General features: G+C 45.6%; 1 protein-coding gene across 1 annotated transcript; it reads right to left on the minus strand.

Annotated features, from left to right (window-relative positions):
- Window positions 1-332: 332 nt before the first annotated feature.
- TRIM72 (tripartite motif containing 72, E3 ubiquitin protein ligase) lies at window positions 333-12,445 on the minus strand. Its single transcript, XM_015406325.1, is given in 8 exon segments — window positions 333-1,297; window positions 2,804-2,922; window positions 4,257-4,279; window positions 6,561-6,791; window positions 8,669-8,698; window positions 8,701-8,772; window positions 9,281-9,700; window positions 12,317-12,445. Coding segments are annotated over 7 exon segments (1,446 nt in total). The 5' UTR covers window positions 9,680-9,700; window positions 12,317-12,445; the 3' UTR covers window positions 333-725.
- Between the last annotated feature and the right edge of the window lie 2,896 nt (window positions 12,446-15,341).

Below are 15,341 nucleotides of genomic sequence, written 5' to 3' on the forward strand. Positions count from 1 at the left end.
ATGACTGTGGGCAAAGAGATGTTGTTCTTCAATCAGTGCTTTGTGTGCTCCAAAATGGATGTGGAGCAAAGTGAAATTCTGTGCTCAGAGAAAAATAACGTGCATGAGATAGTTTGGCACCAGCGTGCTTATTTTGTAATGTTTTATCGTTTATTTCACATAATCTATTGTGTGTTTGCGCTTACAAAGAAGTGAGATGGTGAAGAGGATGGAATAAGGGAGAAGAGATGGAAATGGAGATTTCAAATGACTAGGATTGTGGGAGAGGTGAGTGGTAGCAGTCAAGGCACAGAGGGCTGCCCCATACCTGTTTGGAAATATGCTCCAAGTTCTTTCTTGTTTTGGAGTCTGCAGACCCTGCCCACATATTTCCAAACTCTTTTGCAAACTACAAGGGCTGGGAAGTTGTATTTTTAAATCAGCGAAAGCTGAGATGATCAAGATGCCCAACTCCATGCAAGATTATATATTTCTATTGGGGACAGTGACTTTTCTGTCCATGTACGCGGGCATGATTGGGACAGCTTGTAGAACACAGAGAAGAGTTAAAATGTCAACCATTGCTGGGGTTGTGGGTTGTCCTGGTGTGGACTTCTCTGGATACCTCTGAGCTTTACAACTGGAGTTGTCGCTGAGTTGTGGCTGGAGTCGTGGCCTGGGTGTGTCTATATTGTAAATAATGACTGAGTGAAGTTCAGAGCATTTCTTCCACAGTCACCAGCTAGTTACTGCGCTCCCGACTCTGGAGTATAGATGATCAGTGGTTGGCTGTTTTTGCCTTTATCATGCCAGCAGACATCGAAGAAGGGGTAGACAGTGCCTGTGAAGCGCTCATGGAAGGCAAAGATCTGCACCAGGTTGTCTTCATCGCTGGCATCATAGAAGGCGAGGAGGCCATCTTCAAAGCTGAGGTAGATGCCGATGCGGCTGGGCTTCCTCTCCAGCTTCAGTGGCCGTGGCTCCTTGTGTTCCACATGGGCCTCGTAGCTCTTGCCTTCCTTACACCCCATCAGCCAGAAGCCATTGGATGGGGTGGCATGCAGGCGGCCCTTGCGCCCGGCCTCAGCCGAGATGACACCCAGAGACCAGCGTGGCTTATCATCCACGATCACCTCCCAGTAATGTTCCCCCTGCGAGAAGCTCTGGCGCGAGACCAGACAGTTGGACTTATCAAAGCGCTGTGGGTCATCCGTGCTCACGGCTTGTTTGTGCTCGGAACACTCCACCCGCTTGCCGTCCTCTGACACCACCAGGTTTTGTTGAGCAGTGTCTGGGTCAAAGGTCAGGTTCTCCAAGGCTGGGGAGGAGAGGAAGGAAAAGAGATAAAAGTGTTAAGCGAGACTATGAGGCACTGACTCTTTCTTTAAATAAAGCAAGGATTCCGCCGACACCATGTTTTAATGGGGACCGGAACTTCATATTAGCATGTAGTTCCATGGTATTTTTGAAGGCATTTTTCATTGTTGCAAAATGCAACTTTTGACATGCTGTTTGAGTTGAAAAACTGGTGCTCAGCTGTGGCGCTTCAGGACAATTGTCATTTATATGGAAAAGCATCATGGAACGACTCATAATGGGAAATGCCCCCATTGCTCTTTTGGATCATGAGTAGGGACTGATTCAGTGCCATGTGCCCAGTGTTAATGTGATGACTTCACTGCATAGTGAAACCGCCAAACATTGCCTTCTGGGGATGCATGGAGAACTTAATCAATTTTGGGGATGCTGCAAAGCATGTTTTTAGCCTTCCGGGCTGCCAAGACAGATTCAAAGCTGTATGAACAATAACCAGTGAAAACTGATTAGAATGAGGGGGGGAAATAGAACCAGTGGTACATAGTGGTTAGAATGTCAGACTAGGATCTCGGGAACCAGGTTCAACCCTACCCTGTTATGAAAGCTTGTCGCATGACCTTGGGCCAGTGTATCTCTGTCGTCCTCACCTACCTCACACTGTTGCTGCTGTGAGAATAAAATGACGAACGGGAGAATGGTGTTGTAAGCTGCTTTGACTACCGATCGAGAGAAAAGCATGGTATTAAATAAATAAAATCTCCTGTGCTCCAGGGGCAAGGCTGCAGTTCGCCACACTGTCCCCTGCCCTTCTCTTGAGCAAGAGAAGCAAATCGTTGTGCAAAACAATCAAGTACATGCAAGATGTACTGTATTGCCACACCTGACATGTTCTACAGAATTCAGTTTTTGCCAGTACAGAATGTGGTTTCCCTGAATATGAAATGTTGATTTTTAGGGCCGTCCCTGATTACAGACTCCCTAATCATTTATCATAAACATCTTAACTGATTAATTAGTCAATGAAATATGCATATATTTGCATGTTAATAAATTATCATTCCAAATAAAGTGGCACATTTTCCATTTTGAAGTAGAGTCCACATGTGTCCCGGCGGACAACATCTCAGAAGATTTTCTTTTTTGTGAGTGCTTGCATTTAAAATAACTTAATTTTAAAAATTCTGCCAACCCTTGTAATTGATTAAAAGATCTTGAATCCATTCATTATCTCCTCTGAACTGAAGGCTGCATGCTACCACATGGTAGAGAACTAAGCCCATTGGCAGACAAGTCTAGGGTTTCTGCATATTCAGGGGATTCCCCAAGTATGCAAGAAAAATATTATCTTGTAAATGAAAAATAGATGCTTGGGGGTGGGGAGTTTCCCAGTTGTTTATGTCTCCACCTTTGCCGTTCCTTGTGGGCTCCCAGCTTTTTTAACCAACATCAAGTAAATGTTGCAGCCCCTCTCTTTTTGTATATAGAACCTTCCTACTGAGATCTCTACCTGGCATCAGTGCACGGAACATCTTCCTCCACACCTGGAACTTGAACTCGTCTGAAATGATGGGGAGCTGGATGTCCATGCGGGCGATGGGTGGGGGTTCTCCAAGGATCTTCTGCAACCTGTACCAAGGAAAAGAAGATGGACATCATAGAGTGGAACTGAGCAGGAGGACCCACGGAACCAAACTCCAAGGAAGCTGCTGTGGCCCTTTCTTCTGATAACCATTTTCATTTCTGTTTTTAAAATGTATGCTTCAAGCTTGGAAGTCTTCCAGAATGGAAGGTGTAAGGGGATTAGACAGATTTATGGAGGAGAGGTCCATGTTCACAGGAATACCAGTGCTGGGAGGCAACACCAGGGAAGGCCTTGGGCTCTATGCTCTGTTGTTGGCCACTGTGTGAGACAGGATGCTGGACTAGATGAACGATTAGTCTGATCCAGCAGGGCTCTTCTTATTAAATCATCTTCTGTTAAATTTCATATTCTGTCATTCACTATTTGGTAGTAGTAAATGCAGAGGCACACTCAGTACTATTGCACAGTCCTTGGCACTAGGTTGTGGGACTGAAGTTTTGAGACAGCAAACACTCTGTCTGTGTGTGTGTGTGTATGAAGGGGGGGGAGAGAGAGAATATGTCTGTTTGTGGCTGTGTACATCCCTGATCCCATAAACGTAGGATTAAGGGGAGGGACCACACACACACACATCCAAATCTCTACAGCAGTTTGACTTTAAAAAGAGTTCTGTGCATTTGTAGATATTATAGAATCAGCATATCTCTGGGGCTAAAACAAAATTATGTGTAAAAAAAAAGTAGATCTGTGTTTTCACACAGTGTACACAGTGAACTGAAAGGAGAACTAATGAGGAAAGGCATCAAAACTGGAAAATCTTTCCCCTGCTCTTATTCTTATATACCACATGCAAACCATATTAGCATGAACCTCACATGAACCTAGGATGCGCTCTTCTTTCCATTCAGGGTTTCATTCCAAGAAATGATTTTTGAGGGTGGAAGAGGAAGGCATCGCCAAGATATGATGCGCAATTCACCAGAATCAGTTTCCATAATCCCACCTAGATTAAACGTAACTGCTCAACTCTATCAAATTATTTTAAAACATCTGAACTTACTATCCTCATTAATTTGTAAATAGAAAAATAACATTAAATATTTCCCCCCTTTTTCACTGTCCTATCTGAACGAAATCACTTTCCGTGTCTTGCGGAGGGCATTTTTCTCAGTTCTTAGAAATGATGTAGAAATTAAGGGTGCAGGGAGGGGTGCACAAATGTATGTGCGCATAGTGAAGTTATTGCAGCATTCATTTATTTATTTATACATTCAATTTATATACCGCTCTGATTAAGGTATCAAAAGCAAGGTGGGTGTTAGATGTGGAGGGCAAAAAACAATGCTGGGCTTGGTGGTATAAAAAGACAGTCGCTCACCTGCTGGCCACCAGGCAGTATTTCTGTGGAGGATGAGAAGAAAGAAAGAGGTCAGTGAGAAGAATAAAAAGAGGTAGACAGTTCACAGCAGGTGCTTCTCTGAGATTCATTAAATTAGCAAAAACCAGAGATGAGATTATCAGGAGGGTTCATATATGGGAGGTGAGATTATCAACTGACAGCTTGGTTAGAGTGCTATATTAGGATCTGAGAGACGCAGGTTCAAATTCCCAATCTGCCAAGGAATATTACTGGGTGCCAGTCGCACTCTCATAACCTAACCTACCTGACAGAGTGGTGATAGTGAGGATAAAAAAGAGGAGACGGTAAAAATGTAAGCTGTTTTGAGTCCTCATTGTGGAGAAAAGCAAGGAATAAAAACTTTTGAGGGTGCCAGGACTGGGGGCAATATCACAGGAGCATGTTTTTCAGAACTGTATGAATCTTCAGCCTCTAAATCCATTGTGCTTTCTTCCCCTGGCACCGCAAGCTTCATGCTCTGAATGTGACTCTGGCTAGAAGGATAGATGGGGACTCCAGATGTAGTGTGGGGAGTGACAAGTAGAAAGCGGCAGTGTTTGCTGTTCAAATTTCCTGTAAGGCCTGCACTGAAAGAGTAGGACTTAGTTCCTCTAACTTCTAAATGATACAAAACTGGGATGGATTGCAGACCTTAGAAACATCTGCTGCACATCTTGCTTGAGATGAAGTGCGCTTTGGCTCATGAAGAAATCTTATGCTAGAATAACTTCTGTTAGCATTTAAGGTAACCGCTGCACTCCTGTTTGATTTTGCCGCAAGAGACTAACACGGCCACTCTATCATTACAAAGGACCAGATGCCGGTGTTGTCCTAAAACCAACCCAATGAAAATCAACATGGCCGGGAAAGGCCAGTTGCGTAAATGCCATGCTGGGTATTCTATTAGGCTTGAGCCGTCGTGAAAAGGGTCTGGGATACTATATACAAAGCAGTTGTCAGTGTGCTTCTGAGTCACCACTGGGGTTCTCTTGCAACAAAAGACAAATGCCCCGTTGTGTTGCAAGGGGCACTTAATAGCACTGTTTCCAGTTTGGTTCTGCTTAGACTCTCAGGGATGGCCAAACTGTGGCTCGGGAGCCGCATGTGGCTCTTTCACACATATTGTGTGGCTCCTGGCAGGGTGGCTGGGGAAGCAAAAGGGAGGCGTGCCTCCCCGATCAATCTTCCCGTCCCCAGCCAGTGTTCCCCTCCCTGTAGGCTAGAGATGGGGGGGTGACCAGAGAAAGAAAGCAACTTTAAATGCATTCTTAAAGACCCACCCCCACCAGCCTGTTGTACACATCGCTTATGAAACCCTTTGCACTCTGCCGCTGACTAAGTTAGTTTAACTTAGCAGGTGCTCTTAACACTTCCATGGTGCATATGCTAAGTGCCTTTGATGATTCTAATCACAGTAACTGAAATCAATCATGAACATATATTCAGATATTCACTCTGGTTCATTGCTTAAATGCACTGTGGGTAAAATGCTAAATGCTGACAGACAATCTTACTGCAGTGACTTTGCTTGTTCTTGCCAGTTGTAATTGCGCATGCCCCTGATGTCAGTTTGCTTGAGTTAGCTGAAGAACACTGCATGATATACTGATATGTGTTACAATTAGATACTTTTTAGAATTTCACAGCCTAGGAAGAAGAAAGCCTATTGTTCAACTGAAGAAGGTATATTTTTGCCTGGGAAAATCCAACCCCCCAGGTTGGATTCCCAATCAGAATGGTGTGACGAATATGTGACAAAGTTTGATGGAACCAATAATTGTGATTTATTTCTAAGTGTCATAGGGGGTATAAAACCCTATGTTTCCCATTGTAACCCTAGGGAGAACTGTGGGAATCCTTGACGGAGTTTCTGTCTTACAAGCCTGCTTGGAGAAGGCATTTGTCTCTTTAAATCCCTTCTTCAAGCCAAGCCAGCTGGCGGGGGGGCGGGCGCGGGGGGTCTTGAAAGATGCATTTAAAGTTAAAGTTGCTTTCTTTCCATCTCTCCCTTTCTTCCCTCCCTCCCCATATAAAGTTAAATACCATTATCAATAGCTGTTTTTTAACCCTTTTGTTTTTATTTTTGGCTGTCTCATTTAATGTTAATCAAAAGCAAATTTGCATGTTTTTCTATAAAAATGTGTGGGTTATATTTGTTCATGTCTTGTGGCTCTCAAACATCTGACGTTTATTCTGCGTGGTTTATGTTAAGAAAGTTTGGCCACCCCTGGCTTAGACCGTGGATGAAGACTGGAAAGGACTGCAAAGAAGGGAGAGCCTCACCCTCAGAAACTCAGTCTGTGTCTCCTCTTGCACTTCTCCCAACACGGTCTCCATCTGCTTGAGCTGGTCCAGGTAGTGATGCATGGTCTTGCGCTCGTTTTGCAGGGCTTTTGTGGCCTGGTCCTGCACTCGCTCAGCCTCCTGGCCCAGAGAGGCCTCTAGGGTTCCCAAGAAGGAACGCATCACCCCCAGCTGTTCCGACACCTGCCGTTTGAAACGAGACACGGTATCCTGGGAAGAGAGAGAGAGAGAGAAAGGTGGCTCCTGGAGTCCCTTCCTGGCTTCCTGCTTCTCTATTTCCGCCATTTTCTTCCCACAAAATAGCTTACTAACTTCCCCCAAAATAACTTTATTCTGGTTCTGGTTAAGAGCCAGTCTGTGGGATATTGGTTAGGGTGTCAGACTAAGATCTGAGAGACCCAGGTTTGAATCTCCACTCTGCCATGGAAGTCTGGTAGCTGGGTGACCTTCTTGGACCAGTCACATGCTGTCAGCATAACCTACCTCACATGGTTGTTGTGAGGATACAATGAAGGAGAGGAGAATGAAGTAAGTTACTTTGAGTCCCCATGTAGAGAAAGGCAGGATATAAATGAAGTAAATAAATAAAATAGAAGGAGGATTGGATTTATACCCTGCCCTTCACTCAGAGTCTCAGAGAGGCTTTCAAACTCCTTTCCCTCCGCCTCCCCATAAGAGTCACCCTGTGAGGTAGGTGGGGCTGAGAGAGCTCTCTCAAGAATTGCTCTTTCAAGGACAGCTCTGACAGAACTATGTCTTGCCCAAGGTCATTCAGCAGCTGCAAGTGGAGGAGTGGGGAATCAAACCCGGTTCTCCCAGATTATAGTCTGTGTACTTAACCACTACACCAAACTACACCAAATAAATCTTAGTACTCTCAGCTTTATGGGGATTTTTTCATCAGCCCCTTGAACTTGAAGTACTTGCTAGAGTCTTTCTCCTACACACATACAAATGGAAGTGCTGGAATGTTCAGGGTAGCCATTGAAGGAGAGAGCTCAAAACATTTGGACTCTTTTAAAAATGAATATGTGTTTGTTTGCAAATTTTCTTGTTTGCCACAGGAGATATCCACAGGCTTTCATCAATGGCTAGCCGTTCTAACAGTTCCCCTTATTGGGCAAATCTGCATTACAGACTTAAACTTGTTTCATAGTTGTCCCCTCTTCCCAAGGAATCCTGGGAACTGTAATTGTTTGAGGCGTTACTAGAGCTGTCTGACAGAATTCTCAGCGCTCTCCCCAGACTATAATTCCCAAGATCCTTTGGGGGAAGCCATAAGTAAAAGAATAGGAGGGGCTACGAGCTTGGAATGTTCAAAGAATGGCAGTTGGGAAAAAACGGACAGTTAAGAGAGATGCCTGAGGAAGAAATCAGTTGGAAGACAGCTAGCTCCCTCTCAACCTAAGAGAAAAGGGAACGAGAAAAGCTTTTCCTTGGCATATTATTGACATCTTCCATAACACGGTTGCTTTCCCTCCCTGGGACAACAGCATGGACTACAGCAACTTTATAAGACTGAGGACTTTCCTACCAAGAGCTTCATCTGGGATTACAGTGCCTCAGACCCCTGTTACCTTGTCTATAGGAACTGCATCAACTTCAAGGAACAGAAGTTTGTTCTGTTCCTAAGAGTTTCAGGATACAACCGTGTAATTAATGGCTTATAAATCCAGAGACTTTCTCCATTATCATTTTTGTTGCGTATCTGTTTCACTCAACACTGGTCCTTAGTCATCTAGCAGTTATTGAAAAATCTAAGTCATTCACTATAATCATCATCCACTGTGATAGATAAGTATGGTTGCCAACCTCCAGATGGGGCCTGGAGATCTCTTGGAATTACAATGGGTCTCCAGACTACAGAGATGACTTCCCCCGGATAAAGTGGCAGCTTTGGAGGGCAGACTCTATGGCATCACATCCCTCCTGAACTCCCTCTCCTCCCCAAACTCCGCCCTCCCCAGGCTGTGCCCCCAAGTCTCCAGGAATTTCCCAGTCCACAGCTGGCAGCCCTGTTGATAGAAAGGTTCCATAAGTCTGTAGTATCGCTCTGCCTTCTGGATCCTCCTGCGTGAACAACTTGCCTCCACTTCTGCTATTTGCCGGTTCAGCAAATCAGCAGGGCAATGGTCTTCTCCTTCCGCACTTGGGCCTCCTGCAGCTGGACTTGCTGCTGGGGAAGTTGCCTCTAAAACGATACCAAGAGATGGGGGGGTTGTACGTCAAATTCAGGACAAATAGGAGAGTTGGAACTGCAACTACTGCTGTCATTTTAAACTTCTGTATAGCTGGATTTGTGTGTGCGCCCTGACATGGATCACCCGGGCCAGCCTGATCTAGTCTGATTTTAGAAGCTAAGCAGGGTCAGCCCTGGCTAGTATTTGGATGGGAGACCACCAAGGAAGTCCTCCTGGCTGTGACACAGAGGCAGGCAGTGGCAAACCACTGCTGAATGTCTCTTGCCTTGAAAACCCTATAGCTATGACTTGACAGCAAAACAACAACAACAAAAAATCCACAAAAAAACCTGGATTTCTAACCTACCCTGATCCTGGGGAGTCAAGGTAGGCTTGGGACACAAAACTAAAATTTGCCCAAAGTGGGGGCAGTAAGAAGTGGGAGTCGATAGGAGACCTGGACCGGGGAGGCCTGAAGCCGGGTTATTTAGAAGGGCTCCTTCTCCTCCTGATACCTACTTTCATCCTTTGGTGGGCCTCAGCAGCGGTGATGATGTTGTGACCCTTGTGTTTGCCCAGAGAAGCGCACACTCCACAGATGACCTGCCGGTCCTGCTCGCAGTAGACACTCAGCGGGTCCAGGTGCTCTTCACAGTGGTCACGGGGGACCTGCCGGAAGCATTCCACCAGGTGTTCCATCTGCTGGTTGATGTGCAGCTGCTCCACCTTGGCAAGAGCCTGGCAGGTGGGGCAGGAGGTGGCCTTGCCATCTTCATCCTTGGGCACCCGAGACAGACACTCCTGACAGAAAGTGTGCCCACATTCTGTTGTCACGGGAGACTGGAACAGCTTGAGGCAGATGGGGCAGCTGAGGTCCTGGTGCATGCCTTGAATGAGATGCTGCTGGGAGCTCGACATGTTGGCTGAAGTCAGAGGAACCTGAGGACAAGAGAGGAGGAACTGTGTTTGGACCCGTCAATCCATCTTCTCTGCCATGTGTAGACACCAGTTGACTGGTGCCACCTTGCTCTCTGGACTGGAACAGTCACTCTCACAGGTGAGAAATGTCCCATAATTGTACGCTTTGGGGGTTCCTCTCCCAAAGGGAAAAAAGTGAGGCTGTTGCTCAATTTGAACATCTTTGCACCCATACAAAACTCAGTAGGCATGAGAGAACATAAGAGTAGCCAATGTTGGATCAGGCCAATGACCCATCCAGTCCAACATTCTGTCACACAGTGGCCAAAAATATCAGGTGTCATCAGGAGGTCCAGCAGTGGGGTCAGTACACTAGAAGCCCTCCAACTGTTGTCCCCCCCTTCAAGCACCAAGAATACAGAGCATCACTTGCCCCCGACCAAGAGTCCCTATCTATACCTTGTGGCTAATGGCCTTTGCACAGGCACAGACTTTGGTGAAAAGGAAACGGGGAGCCCTGGTTCAAATTCAGGTCACAGACCTTTCTATGCCCTTCCTTTGCAGTTGCCTAGCGCAGGCCCAATCCAGCATCCTGTGGCACCTAAGACAGAAAAACCAAATGCTATAAATACCCTTCCAAAGACCAACATCTGGAAGGGCCCCAATCTATCAGTAAGACCTCTTGCACAAACCTTCTGGGAATGAACTGCTGTGCTTGTTCACACCTCCTGTTCATTTCAATGGAGCTTCCACAAAAAGTTGTGCTCCATGGGTCAAATCTGTTCCCTCCCACTCCACTTGTGCTCCATGGGTCAAATCTGTCTCTGAGGTCAAATCTTCCCAGTAAGCCAGCCTTTAATGGAAATCCAAGTTCCATAGCCTGAGATGGAATGCTTCACTTTGCATTGTAGAGGGGTCTGCCTTCGGACTGTTATACCTGTAGGAGTCCAGAAGGTCCTTGTGCCTCCTATAGGAGAAGACCCTCTGGATCCTATTCACTCTGACCTCCCCAGCCCACCCTCTGGATTTTGGGGATGTGGATTGCTTTCTTTCCTCTCTTCCTGCCTCGTGTATGCTGTGTCTCTGGCACTCAAGACAGACTCAGCCTGACCTATTGAGAGCAGAAGAGGAATGTTAACCCCGCAAAACAGCTGCCAGGCCTTTTGCTGGTCAAGGTGACAAATGCCCTATAAATAGCACAAACATGGTAACTGGAGCTCAGTTCTGCAGCCGGGAGAGCTGTGCCTGCCTGCTCTTCCCTGTTCTTTCTCTCTGTGCGTAAAGCACGAATGTATGCACCTGCATATCAGTACACAGACCTCTTTTTACCTTATTCTGCTCTAGTCGATGTTGTCTGCTACAATAGCCTTATACAATTGGGTTAATTTCAAGAAAGAGAGATGTCTGAGCTCAGGTTTCTCTGAAAACTTTAGCCTTTGATCTGCAGATCATTCTCCATAACATTTGATGGGTGGGGATTCTCTGGGTTGCTTGCTGTGCTCCTGAGCCTTTGGGACTGTAATGTATTGCAAGGCAAGATAAGATACTTTCACGTTGCAAGACAAGCAGTTTCTACTCCATTGATGTTTGATCAAATTGAGTGGATCAGCGCCACTGAGATAATCATATTATTTATTTATTTATTTATTTATTTATTATTTTGATTTATACCCCGCCCCCCCCGCAAGCAGGCTCAGGGCGGCTTACAGTAATTGGTATCCTGTACCATAAAAACCATGTACAAAATTTAAACAACTTACAACAACAACATTAAGCATTAAAAACAGTCCAACAATTAACAGTTAAAGTGCTAGTGATGGTACTCTTTGATGGTAATCATTGCAGGATTCAGATGGCGTACTAACAGTAGAGGTTATTTTTTACACAAAGCAATAATAAGTGGAAGATATTGAATTCTATTTTTATGCCAAAGATGAACACTTTGAAACTTAAAGCTTTTATAGTGGCTGCACCCCCTCCATCTCTCCCACCTTTAACCCTCTCCAGCTGAGCTCTAAATGGATATTAAGTATTAAAAAGTAAATTTAAGCAAGTTCAGTATAATGTATGGTTTTGAGTTTAAATTAACATAATTTATGTTTGTATGTCTGTAAGCTGAGGCCAAAATATTGAGAAAGCTGTATTACCTTAAGCTACAGAAAACTTGCCTGGTTTCTATTAAGAAGATAAGAAATTGCTCTGCAGGATCAGACCAAGGGTCCCTAAACCTGACAATCTGTGCCTTTTTCTTCTGTTGGACGAACTCTTTGGCTTACAGATTGCATTGCTTTTAGACTTACAACACAGACACAGGAGCAATACAGAGAACTGGGCAAAGTTCTCTTATGAATCTTTGCTGGTAATAAAATGTGATCCAGTAGCCTGTTCCCAGGAGAAGTCTTTGCCTCACCAGTCTGTGGAACATTTTTGATATTGGCCTTTCTCTCCAAGACTGAGGTCCCTCCATGCATTTCAAGACTGCATCAGACTCCCCATCCCCATGTAAGGCTGGCCTTACAATCATTTTGGAAAGTATTTGGACTGTAGTTAAAGGCATTAAGTGTGAACATAGAAGCAGAAAACATAGGAGAACAAAAGAGAGAGAGAGGAAACAAGACAATTTAAAAATTCTCTTACTAGAGCTGGTGAAAGTGGGACTCCAGTAGAGGCACCAGCAACCAGAGAAGGAACAGCTAGAGATCAGAGAGGCCAAGGAGATGTCGACCATCCCGGGGCAGGCACAGCAGCCAAGTGAATGACCATTGGGCCTGCCCCAGCCCTTCCTATATATAGCTCCATAATGCGCTATAATTCTGGGAAGGCTAGGATGCTGTCCACATTTTTGTCTCTGGGGGCGGAGGGTATGGGAAGGAGTCCTCCCCCACACCAGTGATGCCACTCACCTGTCTTGGTCTCAGCTGCTGTTCCTTGAAACAGCCTTCCCCCCAGGTCTTAGGGAAGCTTCTAGGGATGAGTGCCTAGCATGGACTGAAATCTAGCTCCTTCCCGTGGGTGGAGACAGTCGCTTGAGTGCTTGGAACAGCTGAGGGTCAAGGAGGAAAACCAGGCAGATCCAGTTTCCTAGCAAAGGATATTGCAGTGTGACGGACAGCTGATAACTGTATCTGGCATTTGGAGTTGGGCAGAGGGAATAGAGTGGGCAGCAGAGGCCGTGCACTAGGTGGTGAAGCTGAGTTTCTGAGATGACGACACTTCAAGTGGGTCGTTCTGGCTATGAGCTTAGGCCTTGCTCCAGCAACCTGCCAGTGAGGTGGTAAATTAGCATCTTGGCTGTAGCACTTAAGGCTACAAGGCCTTGTTTGATGGTACTAAAAAAAGAAAAATCCCTGCACATCAATAACTAGCCTGTCAAGGTAAAGGTTTTAGCCTAGCCTGCTCCTTAATATGCTAGGTTTTAAAGTGAAGGCATCTTTTTTTTTTAAACTAACACGTAAGCCCTCACTGCACCTTCAGTCAGAAGTGGTATAGCCAAGACATGAATAGACTACCTCACGTAATTCTTGTAAGAACTGAGCCTAAACATAGATCCCAAAGTGACATCAGATCTGCTATTATCATTTTTTTCCCAAAATCGTAGAGTGCTATTAGAGAAGAGGTGGGAGATTTGTCTTTGATATTAAAAGCATCTGCAACTGTGTTTGTGTTTTCAGATCAGATCCGGTGGGAGTCCTCTGCAGAGGGAGGGAGGGTTAAACCTCCTTTCCTCTACCATTTCCCCACTCTAAACCTTTCCTTGAAACTGGCACCACTTTTTTTTTTACATGTGATTTATATACCGCTCGTAACCCCTAATGGGTCTCAGAGCGGTTTACAGGGTGCTACACCATGGTAGCTGATAACCTATCTAGGGCCACAATGTAGTGAGGGGAGGACAACCTAACAGCACCCATTTATACGGCAGTCTTACTTTGTTCGGCAGCTTTGTTCGTTATTGTTGCTTTAGACGGCTTTTTTCTGATGTTGTTTCTGGCGGCCCGGCCAACCATCGGCTAGACTCGAGCAGGCTGTCAGTCTTTCTTCTTCGGAGCTGCGCGTCTTTCCTCGGGCGCAGCTTCGGCTCACGTCCAAACAGCTCCTGCCGTGCTGCGTCCCGCGCCCTTGCGTCGCTCCGACTCCGTCTCCGCCTCTGACTCCGCCTCTATCTGGTGTTGCCGATCGCCTTACCTGCACAAGGCCAGTAGGAGGGTGCCCCCTGCCACCTAGGGCAGGTACCCATTCCTCTTGTTATTAATTAGAGCCGCTGGGTTGGCGGGAGCTGGGATGGGGGCCGGGGGCTCAACCCGGCCGCGGTGGGGGATTGAACAGCCATACTGGCTGTTCGCCACAGATGTTAACAGCAGGCGTTATATTGCCTGCGCCACCGCTCCCTTCTGTCTCTAAGTGTAACGATTTCTTGTTTTTTTTTGTGTGTGTCTCTTTAAAAGTTTGGTTGCATGGCTGTGGTAAGTAGACTAGAGTGGTTGAGAGATGCAAGTGTGGTATGATTGGTGGTTGACAGAGAGGGGGAGGGGTTTTGGAATTGAATCTGAATGGATGAGTATGTGTGTCAGTCAGGAGTTTCAGTTACAAGTTTACAGTTGATATGTTCAGACAGTTCTGTGTTGAAGCAGTTATAAGCTGACAACTGAGGTTGTTCAGGGATAAAGGAAAAGAGATCTGAAAGCTGAGTGTCTAGGGAAAAGTACAGTAAAGTTTAAGTGAAGAAAGTTATATTAAAGTTTGTGGGTCATAACAGACTGGAGTGAAACAGTGAACTTATATGGCATTGAGATAAACAAGTGTTACAAAGTTACATGAAAAGATCCCTGTCAGTGAGGGAGGAGATTGTGTGTGATACCAGAGCAGTTGTTCATCATTTACACATTACTAGTTACATTGTACCACCCTCTTATTTAGTATTTATTTCAATAAATCTTCTTTTATCCAAGTTTATACAAGTTCTGAATGAAATACTTCCTCAGGACCACATACTTCCTCGTAAGCCTTGAACTCAGTCTACCAAACTAGTAAGAGCATAAAGGTTTGGAAATCCTTAAAATTTCCTGGTGGCAGCCTAATCTACCCAGTAAAACAAAATAAAAAGAACTTTTAAAGTGAAACTAGTCCTCCCCAATAAGGGGGGCGTCACACTAAGCTACTGAGATAAAGAGTGAGCTGACTCTCCTCTTCTTTGGCTTTTGCTGTCCTGTTTGTAGCTTGACTGTCATGGTTGCACTGACTAGAGGGTCCCAAGGGTGAAAAGCAAACATCCAAGAAGCAGAGCCAGTGCTGTCCACAAGGATCAGGACCAAGCGAGACAGGCAAGGAAGCAGCCGCAGTCCTGCACAGCTAGAACCCTTTCCGAGTCCAAGCTGTCCGTGAGTTGGCTTTAAGGTGTGTTGATCCAATTGAGGTCAGACCCCCAACTGTAGAGTCTTTCTATGAAACTGATGTCACCATCTTTTCCTGCGATGATGAGTGCAGTGCTATCCTTGTGAATACGACTAGCTTGTGGGTTCCCCTTAGCAACCAAGTGTGTACTCCTCTGCTTGCTCGAAGATTCCACTTGCGCCCAGTTTCACTCTTGGGGGTGTAATGGGAGGTTTCCCTGATTCTTTACCCCATCAGATCCTTAGCTGAAGCCTGCAGTTGTATGGAAGAC

This window comes from Gekko japonicus, unplaced genomic scaffold, assembly GCF_001447785.1.
Source record: "Gekko japonicus isolate JY-2015 unplaced genomic scaffold, Gekko_japonicus_V1.1 scaffold2016, whole genome shotgun sequence".
Lineage (NCBI taxonomy): Eukaryota > Metazoa > Chordata > Lepidosauria > Squamata > Gekkonidae > Gekko > Gekko japonicus.